The sequence below is a fragment of the Oncorhynchus nerka genome, linkage group LG14 (genome assembly GCF_034236695.1).
Source record: "Oncorhynchus nerka isolate Pitt River linkage group LG14, Oner_Uvic_2.0, whole genome shotgun sequence".
Taxonomy (NCBI): domain Eukaryota; kingdom Metazoa; phylum Chordata; class Actinopteri; order Salmoniformes; family Salmonidae; genus Oncorhynchus; species Oncorhynchus nerka.
Genome location: NC_088409.1, coordinates 20,288,088 through 20,304,813, shown reverse-complemented (window position 1 = coordinate 20,304,813; position 16,726 = coordinate 20,288,088). Strand labels below are relative to the sequence as shown.

The window sequence follows — 16,726 nt, the reverse complement described above, 5'->3', positions numbered from 1 at the left end:
TCCCTGTTACTGATACTAAGAGAGAGAGATAGTGTGGTCCCGGCAGGGGACAGTTGGACTACAGTACACTCCCTTAGTGGATCCCTGTTAGTGATACTAAGAGAGAGAGATAGTGTGGAACTGGCAGGGGACAGTTGGACTACAGTACACTCCCTTAGTGGATCCCTGTTAGTGATACTAAGATAGAGAGATAGTGTGTAACTGGCAGGGGACAGTTGGACTACAGTACACTCCCTTAGTGGATCCCTGTTCGTGATACTAAGAGAGAGAGATAGTGTGGAACTGGCAGGGGACAGTTGGACTACAGTACACTCCCTTAGTGGATCCCTGTTACTGATACTAAGAGAGAGAGATAGTGTGGAACTGGCAGGGGACAGTTGGACTACAGTACACTCCCTTAGTGGATCCCTGTTACTGATACTAAGAGAGAGAGATAGTGTGGTCCCGGCAGGGGACAGTTGGACTACAGTACACTCCCTTAGTGGATCCCTGTTACTGATACTAAGAGAGAGAGATAGTGTGGTCCCGGCAGGGGACAGTTGGACTACAGTACACTCCCTTAGTGGATCCCTGTTAGTGATACTAAGAGAGAGAGATAGTGTGGAACTGGCAGGGGACAGTTGGACTACAGTACACTCCCTTAGTGGATCCCTGTTAGTGATACTAAGAGAGAGATAGTGTGGTCCCGGCAGGGGACAGTTGGACTACAGTACAACTCCCTTAGTGGATCCCTGTTAGTGATACTAAGAGAGAGAGATAGTGTGGAACTGGCAGGGGACAGTTGGACTACAGTACACTCCCTTAGTGGATCCCTGTTAGTGATACTAAGAGAGAGAGATAGTGTGGAACTGGCAGGGGACAGTTGGACTACAGTACACTCCCTTAGTGGATCCCTGTTACTGATACTAAGAGAGAGAGATAGTGTGGAACTGGCAGTGGATCCCCGTGATACTAAGGACAGTTGGACTACAGTACACTCCCTTAGTGGATCCCTGTTACTGATACTAAGAGAGAGAGATAGTGTGGTCCCGGCAGGGGACAGTTGGACTACAGTACACTCCCTTAGTGGATCCCTGTTACTGATACTAAGAGAGAGAGATAGTGTGGTCCCGGCAGGGGACAGTTGGATTACAATACACTCCCTTAGTGGATCCCTGTTAGTGATACTAAGAGAGAGAGATAGTGTGGTGGCAGGGGACAGTTGGACTACAGTACACTCCCTTAGTGGATCCCTGTTAGTGATACTAAGAGAGAGAGATAGTGTGGAACTGGCAGGGGACAGTTGGACTACAGTACACTCCCTTAGTGGATCCCTGTTAGTGATACTAAGATAGAGAGATAGTGTGGAACTGGCAGGGGACAGTTGGACTACAGTACACTCCCTTAGTGGATCCCTGTTACTGATACTAAGAGAGAGAGATAGTGTGGTCCCGGCAGGGGACAGTTGGACTACAGTACACTCCCTTAGTGGATCCCTGTTACTGATACTAAGAGAGAGATAGTGTGGGTCCCGGCAGGGGACAGTTGGACTACAGTAAACTCCCTTAGTGGATCCCTGTTAGTGATACTAAGAGAGAGAGATAGTGTGGAACTGGCAGGGGACAGTTGGACTACAGTACACTCCCTTAGTGGATCCCTGTTAGTGATACTAAGAGAGAGAGATAGTGTGGTCCCGGCAGGGGACAGTTGGACTACAGTAACTCCCTTAGTGGATCCCTGTTAGTGATACTAAGAGGGACAGATAGTGTGGATCCCTGTTAGTGATACAGGAGAGATAGTTGGAACTGGCAGGGGACAGTTGGACTACAGTACACTCCCTCCCTATACTGGATCCCTGTTAGTGATACTAAGGATAGTGTGGAACTGGCAGGGGACAGTTGGACTACAGTACACTCCTTAGTGGATCCCTGTTACTGATACTAAGAGAGAGAGATAGTGTGGTCCTGGCAGGGACAGTTGGACTACAGTACACTCCCTTAGTGGATCCCTGTTAGTGATACTAAGAGAGAGAGATAGTGTGGTCCTGGCAGGGGACAGTTGGACTACAGTACACTCCCTTAGTGGATCCCTGTTAGTGATACTAAGAGAGAGAGATAGTGTGGAACTGGCAGGGGACAGTTGGACTACAGTACACTCCCTTAGTGGATCCCTGTTAGTGATACTAAGAGAGAGAGATAGTGTGGTCCCGGCAGGGGACAGTTGGACTACAGTACACTCCCTTAGTGGATCCCTGTTACTGATACTAAGAGAGAGATAGTGTGGTCCCGGCAGGGGACAGTTGGACTACAGTACACTCCCTTAGTGGATCCCTGTTAGTGATACTAAGAGAGAGAGATAGTGTGGAACTGGCAGGGGACAGTTGGACTACAGTACACTCCCTTAGTGGATCCCTGTTAGTGATACTAAGAGAGAGAGATAGTGTGGAACTGGCAGGGGACAGTTGGACTACAGTACACTCCTTAGTGGATCCTGTTATCCCTGTTAGTGATACTAAGAGAGAGAGATAGTGTGGAACTGGCAGGGGACAGTTGGACTACAGTACACTCCCTTAGTGGATCCCTGTTCGTGATACTAAGAGAGAGAGATAGTGTGGAACTGGCAGGGGACAGTTGGACTACAGTACACTCCCTTAGTGGATCCCTGTTACTGATACTAAGATAGAGATAGTGTGGTCCCGGCAGGGGACAGTTGGACTACAGTAAACTCCCTTAGTGGATCCCTGTTACTGATACTAAGAGAGAGATAGTGTGGAACTGGCAGGGGACAGTTGGACTACAGTACACTCCCTTAGTGGATCCCTGTTACTGATACTAAGAGAGAGAGATAGTGTGGTCCCGGCAGGGGACAGTTGGACTACAGTACACTCCCTTAGTGGATCCCTGTTAGTGATACTAAGAGAGAGAGATAGTGTGGAACTGGCAGGGGACAGTTGGACTACAGTACACTCCCTTAGTGGATCCCTGTTAGTGATACTAAGATAGAGAGATAGTGTGGAACTGGCAGGGGACAGTTGGACTACAGTACACTCCCTTAGTGGATCCCTGTTACTGATACTAAGAGAGAGAGATAGTGGAACTGGCAGGGGACAGTTGGACTACAGTACACTCCCTTAGTGGATCCCTGTTACTGATACTAAGAGAGAGAGATAGTGTGGAACTGGCAGGGGACAGTTGGACTACAGTACACTCCCTTAGTGGATCCCTGTTACTGATACTAAGAGAGAGAGATAGTGTGGAACTGGCAGGGGACAGTTGGACTACAGTACACTCCCTTAGTGGATCCCTGTTACTGATACTAAGAGAGAGAGATAGTGTGGTCCCGGCAGGGGACAGTTGGACTACAGTAAACTCCCTTAGTGGATCCCTGTTAGTGATACTAAGAGAGAGAGATAGTGTGGAACTGGCAGGGGACAGTTGGACTACAGTACACTCCCTTAGTGGATCCCTGTTAGTGATACTAAGAGAGAGAGATAGTGTGGTCCCGGCAGGGGACAGTTGGACTACAGTAAACTCCCTTAGTGGATCCCTGTTAGTGATACTAAGATAGAGAGATAGTGTGTAACTGGCAGGGGACAGTTGGACTACAGTACACTCCCTTAGTGATTCCCTGTTCGTGATACTAAGAGAGAGAGATAGTGTGGAACTGGCAGGGGACAGTTGGACTACAGTACACTCCCTTAGTGGATCCCTGTTACTGATACTAAGAGTTGGACTACAGAGAGATAGTGTGGAACTGGCAGGGGACAGTTGGACTACAGTACACTCCCTTAGTGGATCCCTGTTACTGATACTAAGAGAGAGAGATAGTGTGGTCCCGGCAGGGGACAGTTGGACTACAGTACACTCCCTTAGTGGATCCCTGTTACTGATACTAAGAGAGAGAGATAGTGTGGTCCCGGCAGGGGACAGTTGGATTACAATACACTCCCTTAGTGGATCCCTGTTAGTGATACTAAGAGAGAGAGATAGTGTGGAACTGGCAGGGGACAGTTGGACTACAGTACACTCCCTTAGTGGATCCCTGTTAGTGATACTAAGAGAGAGAGATAGTGTGGAACTGGCAGGGGACAGTTGGACTACAGTACACTCCTTAGTGGATCCCTGTTAGTGATACTAAGAGAGAGATAGTGTGGAACTGGCAGGGGACAGTTGGACTACAGTACACTCCCTTAGTGGATCCCTGTTACTGATACTAAGAGAGAGAGATAGTGTGGTCCCGGCAGGGGACAGTTGGACTACAGTACACTCCCTTAGTGGATCCCTGTTACTGATACTAAGAGAGAGAGATAGTGTGGTCCTGGCAGGGGACAGTTGGACTACAGTAACTCCCTTAGTGGATCCCTGTTAGTGATACTAAGAGAGAGATAGTGTGGAACTGGCAGGGGACAGTTGGACTGGCAGGGGACAGTACACTCCCCTTAGTGGATCCCTGTTACTGATACTAAGAGAGATAGTGTGGTCCCGGCAGGGGACAGTTGGACTACAGTAAACTCCCTTAGTGGATCCCTGTTAGTGATACTAAGAGAGAAGTTGGATAGTGTGGTCCCGGCATACCACAGTACACTCCCTTAGTGGATCCCTGGTGATACTAGGGGACAGTTGGACTACAGTACACTCCCTTAGTGGATCCCTGTTAGTGATACTAAGAGAGAGAGATAGTGTGGAACTGGCAGGGGACAGTTGGACTACAGTACACTCCCTTAGTGGATCCCTGTTACTGATACTAAGAGAGAGAGATAGTGTGGTCCCGGCAGGGGACAGTTGGACTACAGTACACTCCCTTAGTGGATCCCTGTTACTGATACTAAGAGAGAGAGATAGTGTGGTCCCGGCAGATTGTGTGGATCCCTGTTAGTGATACTAAGAGAGATAGTGTGGAACTGGCAGTTGGACTACAGTACACTCCCTTAGTGGATCCCTGTTAGTGATACTAAGAGAGAGAGATAGTGTGGAACTGGCAGGGGACAGTTGGACTACAGTACACTCCCTTAGTGGATCCCTGTTAGTGATACTAAGAAGAGAGAGATAGTGTGGAACTGGCAGGGGACAGTTGGACTACAGTACACTCCCTTAGTGGATCCCTGTTACTGATACTAAGAGAGAGAGATAGTGTGGAACCTGTTAGTGATAGAGAGGGACAGTTGGACTGGTGGATCCCTGTTAGTGATACTAAGAGAGAGAGATTGTGGAACTGGCAGGGGACAGTTGGACTACAGTACACTCCCTTAGTGGATCCCTGTTAGTGATACTAAGAGAGAGAGATAGTGTGGAACTGGCAGGGGACAGTTGGACTACAGTTAGTGGATCCCTGTTACTGATACTAAGAGAGAGAGATAGTGTGGTCCCGGCAGGGGACAGTTGGATTACAATACACTCCCTTAGTGGATCCCTGTTAGTGATACTAAGAGAGAGAGATAGTGTGGAACTGGCAGGGGACAGTTGGACTACAGTACACTCCCTTAGTGGATCCCTGTTAGTGATACTAAGAGAGAGAGATAGTGTGGAACTGGCAGGGGACAGTTGGACTACAGTACACTCCCTTAGTGGATCCCTGTTACTGATACTAAGAGAGAGAGATAGTGTGGAACTGGCAGGGGACAGTTGGACTACAGTACACTCCCTTAGTGGATCCCTGTTAGTCATACTAAGAGAGAGAGATAGTGTGGAACTGGCAGGGGACAGTTGGACTACAGTACACTTCCTTAGCGGATCCCTGTTACTGATACTAAGAGAGAGAGATAGTGTGGTCCCGGCAGGGGACAGTTGGACTACAGTAAACTCCCTTAGTGGATCCCTGTTAGTGATACTAAGAGAGAGAGATAGTGTGGAACTGGCAGGGGACAGTTGGACTACAGTACACTCCCTTAGTGGATCCCTGTTAGTGATACTAAGAGACAGAGATAGTGTGGATCCCGGGGACAGTTGGACTACAGTACACTCCCTTAGTGGATCCCTGTTAGTGATACTAAGAGAGAGAGATAGTGTGGTCCCGGCAGGGGACAGTTGGACTACAGTACACTCCCTTAGTGGATCCCTGTTAGTGATACTAAGAGAGAGAGATAGTGTGGAACTGGCAGGGGACAGTTGGACTACAGTACACTCCCTTAGTGGATCCCTGTTACTGATACTAAGAGAGAGAGATAGTGTGGTCCCGGCAGGGGACAGTTGGACTACAGTACACTCCCTTAGTGGATCCCTGTTACTGATACTAAGAGAGAGATAGTGTGGTCCCGGCAGGGGACAGTTGGACTACAGTACACTCCCTTAGTGGATCCCTGTTAGTGATACTAAGAGAGAGAGATAGTGTGGAACTGGCAGGGGACAGTTGGACTACAGTACACTCCCTTAGTGGATCCCTGTTAGTGATACTAAGAGAGAGATAGTGTGGAACTGGCAGGGGACAGTTGGACTACAGTACACTCCTTAGTGGATCCCTGTTACTGATACTAAGAGAGAGAGATAGTGTGGAACTGGCAGGGGACAGTTGGACTACAGTACACTCCTTAGTGGATCCCTGTTAGTGATACTAAGAGAGAGATAGTGTGGAACTGGCAGGGGACAGTTGGACTACAGTACACTCCCTTAGTGGATCCCTGTTACTGATACTAAGAGAGAGATAGTGTGGTCCCGGCAGGGGACAGTTGGACTACAGTACACTCCCTTAGTGGATCCCTGTTACTGATACTAAGATAGAGAGATAGTGTGGAACTGGCAGGGGACAGTTGGACTACAGTACACTCCCTTAGTGGATCCCTGTTACTGATACTACGAGAGAGAGATAGTGTGGTCCCGGCAGGGGACAGTTGGACTACAGTACACTCCCTTAGTGGATCCCTGTTAGTGATACTAAGAGAGAGAGATAGTGTGGAACTGGCAGGGGACAGTTGGACTACAGTACACTCCCTTAGTGGATCCCTGTTAGTGATACTAAGATAGAGAGATAGTGTGGAACTGGCAGGGGACAGTTGGACTACAGTACACTCCCTTAGTGGATCCCTGTTAGTGATACTAAGAGAGAGAGATAGTGTGGAACTGGCAGGGGACAGTTGGACTACAGTACACTCCCTTAGTGGATCCCTGTTACTGATACTAAGAGAGAGAGATAGTGTGGTCCTGTTAGTGATACTGGCAGGGGACAGTTGGACTACAGTACACTCCAGTTGGACTTAGTGGATCCCTGTTACTGATACTAAGAGAGAGAGATAGTGTGGTCCCGGCAGGGGACAGTTGGACTACAGTACACTCCCTTAGTGGATCCCTGTTAGTGATACTAAGAGAGAGAGATAGTGTGGAACTGGCAGGGGACAGTTGGACTACAGTACACTCCCTTAGTGGATCCCTGTTAGTGATACTAAGAGAGAGAGATAGTGTGGAACTGGCAGGGGACAGTTGGACTACAGTACACTCCCTTAGTGGATCCCTGTTACTGATACTAAGAGAGAGAGATAGTGTGGTCCCAGCAGGGGACAGTTGGACTACAGTACACTCCCTTAGTGGATCCCTGTTAGTGACTGGCAGACAGTTGGACTAGTACACTCCCTTAGTGGATCCCTGTTAGTGATACTAAGATAGAGAGATAGTGTGGAACTGGCAGGGGACAGTTGGACTACAGTACACTCCCTTAGTGGATCCCTGTTACTGATACTAATAGAGAGAGATAGTGTGGATACTAAGGCAGGGGACAGTTGGACTACAGTACACTAAGAGAGAGAGATAGTGTGGAACTGGCAGGGGACAGTCCCTTAGTGGATCCCTGTTACTGATACTAAGAGAGAGAGATAGTGTGGTCCTGGCAGGGGACAGTTGGACTACAGTACACTCCTTAGTGGATCCCTGTTAGTGATACTAAGAGAGAGAGATAGTGTGGAACTGGCAGGGGACAGTTGGACTACAGTACACTCCCTTAGTGGATCCCTGTTAGTGATACTAAGAGAGAGAGATAGTGTGGTCCCGGCAGGGGACAGTTGGACTACAGTAAACTCCCTTAGTGGATCCCTGTTAGTGATACTAAGAGAGAGAGATAGTGGATCCCAGTTGGACTGATACACTAAGGATCCCTGTTAGTGATACTAAGAGAGAGAGATAGTGTGGAACTGGCAGGGGACAGTTGGACTACAGTACACTCCCTTAGTGGATCCCTGTTACTGATACTAAGAGAGAGAGATAGTGTGGTCCCGGCAGGGGACAGTTGGACTGACACTCCCTTAGTGGATCCCTGTTACTGATACTAGAGAGAGAGATAGTGTGGTCCCGGCAGGGACAGTTGGACTACAGTACACTCCCTTAGTGGATCCCTGTTAGTGATACTAAGAGAGAGAGATAGTGTGGTCCCGGCAGGGGACAGTTGGACTACAGTACACTCCCTTAGTGGATCCCTGTTACTGATACTAAGAGAGAGAGATAGTGTGGTCCCGGCAGGGGACAGTTGGATTACAATACACTCCCTTAGTGGATCCCTGTTAGTGATACTAAGAGAGAGAGATAGTGTGGAACTGGCAGGGGACAGTTGGACTGGCAGGGGACAGTTGGACACTCCCTTAGTGGATCCCTGTTAGTGATACTAAGAGAGAGAGATAGTGTGGAACTGGCAGGGGACAGTTGGACTACAGTACACTCCCTTAGTGGATCCCTGTTACTGATACTAAGAGAGAGAGATAGTGTGGAACTGGCAGGGGACAGTTGGACTACAGTACACTCCCTTAGTGGATCCCTGTTAGTCATACTAAGAGAGAGAGATAGTGTGGAACTGGCAGGGGACAGTTGGACTACAGTACACTTCCTTAGCGGATCCCTGTTACTGATACTAAGAGAGAGAGATAGTGTGGTCCCGGCAGGGGACAGTTGGACTACAGTAAACTCCCTTAGTGGATCCCTGTTAGTGATACTAAGAGAGAGAGATAGTGTGGAACTGGCAGGGGACAGTTGGACTACAGTACACTCCCTTAGTGGATCCCTGTTAGTGATACTAAGAGAGAGAGATAGTGTGGTCCCGGCAGGGGACAGTTGGACTACAGTAAACTCCCTTAGTGGATCCCTGTTAGTGATACTAAGAGAGAGAGATAGTGTGGTCCCGGCAGGGGACAGTTGGACTACAGTACACTCCCTTAGTGGATCCCTGTTAGTGATACTAAGAGAGAGAGATAGTGTGGAACTGGCAGGGGACAGTTGGACTACAGTACACTCCCTTAGTGGATCCCTGTTACTGATACTAAGAGAGAGAGATAGTGTGGTCCCGGCAGGGGACAGTTGGACTACAGTACACTCCCTTAGTGGATCCCTGTTACTGATACTAAGAGAGAGATAGTGTGGTGGCAGGGGACAGTTGGACTTGGATTACAATACACTCCCTTAGTGGATCCCTGTTAGTGATACTAAGAGAGAGATAGTGTGGAACTGGCAGGGGACAGTTGGACTACAGTACACTCCATTAGTGGATCCCTGTTAGTGATACTAAGAGAGAGATAGTGTGGAACTGGCAGGGGACAGTTGGACTACAGTACACTCCCTTAGTGGATCCCTGTTACTGATACTAAGAGAGAGATAGTGTGGAACTGGCAGGGGACAGTTGGACTACAGTACACTCCCTTAGTGGATCCCTGTTAGTGATACTAAGAGAGAGAGATAGTGTGGAACTGGCAGGGGGACAGTTGGACTACAGTACACTCCCTTAGTGGATCCCTGTTACTGATACTAAGAGAGAGAGATAGTGTGTGGATCCCTGGCAGGGGACAGTTGGACTACAGTACACTCCCTTAGTGGATCCCTGTTACTGATACTAAGATAGAGATAGTGTGGAACTGGCAGGGGACAGTTGGACTACAGTACACTCCCTTAGTGGATCCCTGTTACTGATACTACGAGAGAGAGATAGTGTGGTCCCTGGATACTAAGATAGAGAGATAGTGTGGAACTGGCAGGGGACAGTTGGACTACAGTACACTCCCTTAGTGGATCCCTGTTAGTGATACTAAGAGAGAGAGATAGTGTGGAACTGGCAGGGGACAGTTGGACTACAGTACACTCCCTTAGTGGATCCCTGTTAGTGATACTAAGATAGAGAGATAGTGTGGAACTGGCAGGGGACAGTTGGACTACAGTACACTCCCTTAGTGGATCCCTGTTAGTGATACTAAGAGAGAGAGATAGTGTGGAACTGGCAGGGGACAGTTGGACTACAGTACACTCCCTTAGTGGATCCCTGTTACTGATACTAAGAGAGAGAGATAGTGTGGTCCCGGCAGGGGACAGTTGGACTACAGTACACTCCCTTAGTGGATCCCTGTTAGTGATACTAAGAGAGAGATAGTGTGGAACTGGCAGGGGACAGTTGGACTACAGTACACTCCCTTAGTGGATCCCTGTTAGTGATACTAAGAGAGAGAGATAGTGTGGAACTGGCAGGGGACAGTTGGACTACAGTACACTCCCTTAGTGGATCCCTGTTCGTGATACTAAGAGAGAGAGATAGTGTGGAACTGGCAGGGGACAGTTGGACTACAGTACACTCCCTTAGTGGATCCCTGTTAGTGATACTAAGAGAGAGAGATAGTGTGGAACTGGCAGGGGACAGTTGGACTACAGTACACTCCCTTAGTGGATCCCTGTTACTGATACTAAGAGAGAGAGATAGTGTGGTCCCAGCAGGGGACAGTTGGACTACAGTACACTCCCTTAGTGGATCCCTGTTAGTGATACTAAGAGAGAGAGATAGTGTGGAACTGGCAGGGGACAGTTGGACTACAGTACACTCCCTTAGTGGATCCCTGTTAGTGATACTAAGAGAGAGAGATAGTGTGGAACTGGCAGGGGACAGTTGGACTACAGTACACTCCCTTAGTGGATCCCTGTTACTGATACTAAGAGAGAGAGATAGTGTGGTCCCGGCAGGGGACAGTTGGACTACAGTACACTCCCTTAGTGGATCCCTGTTACTGATACTAAGATAGAGAGATAGTGTGGAACTGGCAGGGGACAGTTGGACTACAGTACACTCCCTTAGTGGATCCCTGTTACTGATACTACGAGAGAGAGATAGTGTGGTCCTGGCAGGGGACAGTTGGACTACAGTACACTCCCTTAGTGGATCCCTGTTAGTGATACTAAGAGAGAGAGATAGTGTGGAACTGGCAGGGGACAGTTGGACTACAGTACACTCCCTTAGTGGATCCCTGTTAGTGATACTAAGATAGAGAGATAGTGTGGAACTGGCAGGGGACAGTTGGACTACAGTACACTCCCTTAGTGGATCCCTGTTAGTGATACTAAGAGAGAGAGATAGTGTGGAACTGGCAGGGGACAGTTGGACTACAGTACACTCCCTTAGTGGATCCCTGTTACTGATACTAAGAGAGAGAGATAGTGTGGTCCCGGCAGGGGACAGTTGGACTACAGTACACTCCCTTAGTGGATCCCTGTTAGTGATACTAAGAGAGAGAGATAGTGTGGAACTGGCAGGGGACAGTTGGACTGGCAGGGGACAGTACACTCCCTTAGTGGATCCCTGTTAGTGATACTAAGAGAGAGAGATAGTGTGGAACTGGCAGGGGACAGTTGGACTACAGTACACTCCCTTAGTGGATCCCTGTTACTGATACTAAGAGAGAGAGATAGTGTGGAACTGGCAGGGGACAGTTGGACTACAGTACACTCCCTTAGTGGATCCCTGTTAGTGATACTAAGAGAGAGAGATAGTGTGGAACTGGCAGGGGACAGTTGGACTACAGTACACTCCCTTAGTGGATCCCTGTTACTGATACTAAGATAGAGCCTGTTTGCCCTTGACTCTAGTCCTTCAAGTGAATTAGTAACAGACTCTAATACCAGGAAATGTGCTGAAAAACTAACCACTTCTCACCACTGGTGGACCCCTACACACACACACAAAAACACACACAAACACAAACGCAAGCACACACACACACACACACACACACACACACACACACACACACACACACACACACACACACACACACACACACACACACACACACACACACACACACATACAATGTTACACTAACACAAACAAAGGACCAACCCTATTCAGGAACCAAATCCTAGAGGATGGGTTGGTGCACTGTAGTCAGAGTGCCAGGGAGGAAAAACAAAACGTGCACCCAGGGGGGGCCAGGGATGAGTTTGGGAAGCCCTGACCAACACAACCTCTCATTGACAAAGGGTTTATTACAGTGTACCTCTGTGTTTTCTAATCCTCCTCCACCCCATCCTCTCCCTCTCCTCTTCCTCCTCTCCCCTCAGAGTCTCATCCCTGAAGCTCATCATGGCACATCCCACAATGCACCTGCTGCTGCTCAGCCTCCTCATCGCCACCGTGAGTTCACTCCAACCTCAAATATTTTAAGTTATACTGTATTACTCTACATACATGAACTCTTACGTTGATATTTGACTGTCACTGTTTGAGGAGTGAGACTTCTCTGGGTTCTATTCCGGTTTGTTTCTGCAAGGTGAGCTTTGGCTCTGGTTGGCTTGGAAACGAGCCACAGGGCGTTGTGCCGCCCTCTGTGACTTATTAGCGTTACTGAAAGATTGAATGAAGGACAGACGCACAGGCTCACGCAGGCCAGACAGTCTCCTTCAGTGGAAATCTGTAGAGTCGGTCAATGAGTAACTGTCCTTCTGCAAGGAGAGAGAGAACGTCTAGCCCATGCTGTAGTGTTTTGTCCTTGAGAACACCAAGGGTTTTACATTTTCATTACAGCCTGGCACACCGGATTCAACTAATCAAGGTGTTCATTTATAGTTGAGTGATTGAATCAGGAGTGCAAGTACTGGGCTGGTGCAAAAATGTGCAACTCTGGAGCTTTTCAACGACTGGAGTCCAGGAACACTGGTCTACTGTATATTCATCACGTGTTGTGATAGGCTGCTGGGAAAGGCCTGGAGAAGGGACCACTGGAGAACAAGGTTCTAGACGTACCAGAGGGGACACCTGTACCCTACGCCCTCTACCAGGTAACACACACACACACACACACACACACACACACACACACACACACCTGTCCCCTTAATTTCTGGTCTTTGTATTAATATATTCTCCCTCCATCTGCAGTTCCAAGCGTCCCACCTCGAGGTTGATGGGTTCAGATTGACAGGAGAGACTGAAGGAAAGATCAGCATCTCAGAGGACGGCTGGCTCTACCTGGAACAGACCCTGGACTGGGCCCACACACAGACACATACTCTGGAGGTGACACACACACACACACACACACACACACACACACACACACACACACACACACACACACACACACACACACACACACACACACACACACACACACACACACACACACACACACACACACACACACACACACACACACACACACATTTAACATTTACATTTAAGTCATTTAGCAGACGCTCTTATCCAGAGCGACTTACAAATTGGTGCTTTCACCTTATGACATCCAGTGGAACAGCCACTTTACAATAGTGCATCTAGGTCTTTTAAGGGAGGGGGGGGGTGAGAAGGATTACTTTATCCTATCCTAGGTATTCCTTAAAGAGGTGGGGTTTCAGGTGTCTCCGGAAGGTGGTGATTGACTCCGCTGTCCTGGCGTCGTGAGGGAGTTTGTTCCACCATTGGGGGGCCAGAGCAGCGAACAGTTTTGACTGGGCTGAGCGGGAACTGTACTTCCTCAGTGGTAGGGAGGCGAGCAGGCCAGAGGTGGATGAACGCAGTGCCCTGGTTTGGGTGTAGGGCCTGATCAGATTCTGGAGGTACTGAGGTGCCGTTCCCCTCACAGCTCCGTAGGCAAGCACCATGGTCTTGTAGCGGATGCGAGCTTCAACTGGAAGCCAGTGGAGAGAGCGGAGGAGCGGGGTGACGTGAGAGAACTTGGGAAGGTTGAACACCAGACGGGCTGCAGCGTTCTGGATGAGTTGTAGGGGTTTAATGGCACAGGCAGGGAGCCCAGCCAACAGCGAGTTGCTGTTGGCACACACACACACACACACTGTAGAAGTTAACACACACTGCAGAAGTTAACACACACACACACACTGTAGAAGTTAACACACACTGTAGAAGTTAACACACACACACACTGTAGAAGGTAACACACACACTGTAGAAGATAACACACTAGAAGTTAACACACACACTGTAGAAGATTACACACACACACACACACACACACACTGTAGAAGTTAACACACACACACACACACACTGTAGAAGTTAACACACACTGTAGAAGTTAACACACACACACACTGTAGAAGGTAACACACACACTGTAGAAGATAACACACTAGAAGTTAACACACACACTGTAGAAGATTACACACACACACACACACACACACAAACACACACTGTAGAAGATAACACACACACACTGTAGAAGTTAACACATACTGTAGAAGTTAACACACACTGTAGAAGTCAACACACACTATAGAAGATAACACACACACACTGTAAAAGATAACACACACTGTAGAAGTTAACATACACACACTGTAGAAGATAACACACACTGTAGAAGATAACACACACACACTGTAGAAGATAACACACACTGTAGAAGATAACACACATACACTGTAGAAGTTAACATACACTGTAGAAGTTAACATACACACACTGTAGAAGATAACACACACTGTAGAAGATAACACACACACACACACACACACACACACACACACACACACACTATAGAAGTTAGCACACAAAGTAGAAGTTAACACACACTGTAGAAGTTAACACACACTGTAGAAGTTAACACACACTGTAGAAGTTAACACACACTGTAGAAGACAACACACACTGTAGAAGACAACACACACACACACACATTGTTGAAGTTAACACACACTGTCGAAGTTAACACACACACACACACACTGTAGAAGATAACACACACACACTGCAGAAGTTAACACACACACACTGTAGAAGTTAACACACACACACTGTAGAAGTTAACACACACACACTGTAGAAGTTAACACACACTGTAGAAGTTAACACACACACACACACTTCAGAAGTTAACACACACTGTAGAATTTAACACACACACACTGTAGAAGTTAACACACACTGTAGAAGTTAACACACACACACACACTTCAGAAGTTAACACACACTGTAGAATTTAACACACACTGTAGAAGATAATACAGACACACACACTGTAGAAGTTAACACACTGTAGAAGATAACGCACACTGTAGAAGTTAACACACACACATACACACTGTAGAATTTAACGCACACTGTAGAAGATAACACACACTGTAGAAGTTAACACACACTGTAGAAGATAATACAGACACACACACTGTAGAAGTTAACACACTGTAGAAGATAACGCACACTGTAGAAGTTAACACACACACATACACACTGTAGAATTTAACGCACACTGTAGAAGATAACACACACTGTAGAAGTTAACACACACTATAGAGGTTAACACACACACACACAGACTGTAGAAGTTAACACACACAGACACACTGTAGAAGATAACACTCAGACACACACTGTAGAAGTTAACAAACACACACACACACACACACACACACACACACTGTAGAAGTTAACACTCACAGACACACACTGTAGAAGTTAACACACACACACACACTGTAGAAGTTGACACACACAGACACACACTCTAGAAGTTAACACACACACACACACACAATAGAAGTTAACACTCATAGACACACACTGTAGAAGTTGACACACACTGTAGAAGTTCACACACACACTGTAGAAGTTAACACACACACACACACACACACTGTAGAGTTAACAGACACACACTGTAGAAGTTAACACACACAGACACACACTGTAGAAGTTCACACACACATACACACACACACACACACACACACAGACAAACACACACACACACACACACACACACACTCTGTAGAAGTTAACACACACACACGCACTGTAGAAGTTAACACACACAGACACACACTGTAGAAGTTAACACACACACACACACACTGTAGAAGTTGACACACACAGACACACACTCTAGAAGTTAACACACACACACACAATTGAAGTTAACACTCACAGACACACACTGTAGAAGTTAACACATACAGACACACACTGTAGAAGTTCACACACACACTGTAGAAGTTAACACACACACACACACACACCCACACACACACACACACACACACACACACACACACATACTGTAGAGTTAACAGACACACACTGTAGAAGTTAACACACACAGACACACACTGTAGAAGTTCACACACACACACACACACACACACACACACACACACACACACACACACACACACACACACACACACTGTAGAAGTTAACACACACACACACGCACTGTAGAAGTTAACACACACAGACACACACTGTAGAAGTTAACACACACACACACACTGTAGAAGTTAAAAACTTCTTCAGGATCGGTGGGTCCCCTGCGGGACTGTTGAGCTAACGTAGGCTAATGCGATTAGCATGAGGTTGTAAGTAAGAAGAACATTTCCCAGGACATAGACATATCTGATATTGGCAGAAAGCTTACATTTTGCACTGTCCAATTTACAGTAGCTATTACAGTGAAACCATGCTATTGTTTGAGAGTGCACAGTTTTGAACATGAAAGTTATTAATAAACCAATTAGGCACATTTGGGCAGTCTTGATACAAAAATTTTAACAGTAATGCAATGGTTCAT

The 16,726-nt window shown here is 47.4% G+C and overlaps 1 protein-coding gene across 1 annotated transcript in view; it reads left to right on the top strand.

Moving 5' to 3' along the window:
• LOC135575172 (cadherin-17-like) overlaps positions 1–16,726 on the top strand; it is an 80,412-nt gene that overhangs the window by 8,343 nt on the left and 55,343 nt on the right. Inside the window, exons 2-4 of the mRNA XM_065027725.1 lie at positions 12,261–12,333; positions 12,888–12,977; positions 13,078–13,215. Coding sequence (XP_064883797.1) covers positions 12,283–12,333; positions 12,888–12,977; positions 13,078–13,215 — 279 coding nt within the window. The 5' untranslated portion in view covers positions 12,261–12,282. The remainder of the gene's footprint in view (positions 1–12,260; positions 12,334–12,887; positions 12,978–13,077; positions 13,216–16,726) is intronic.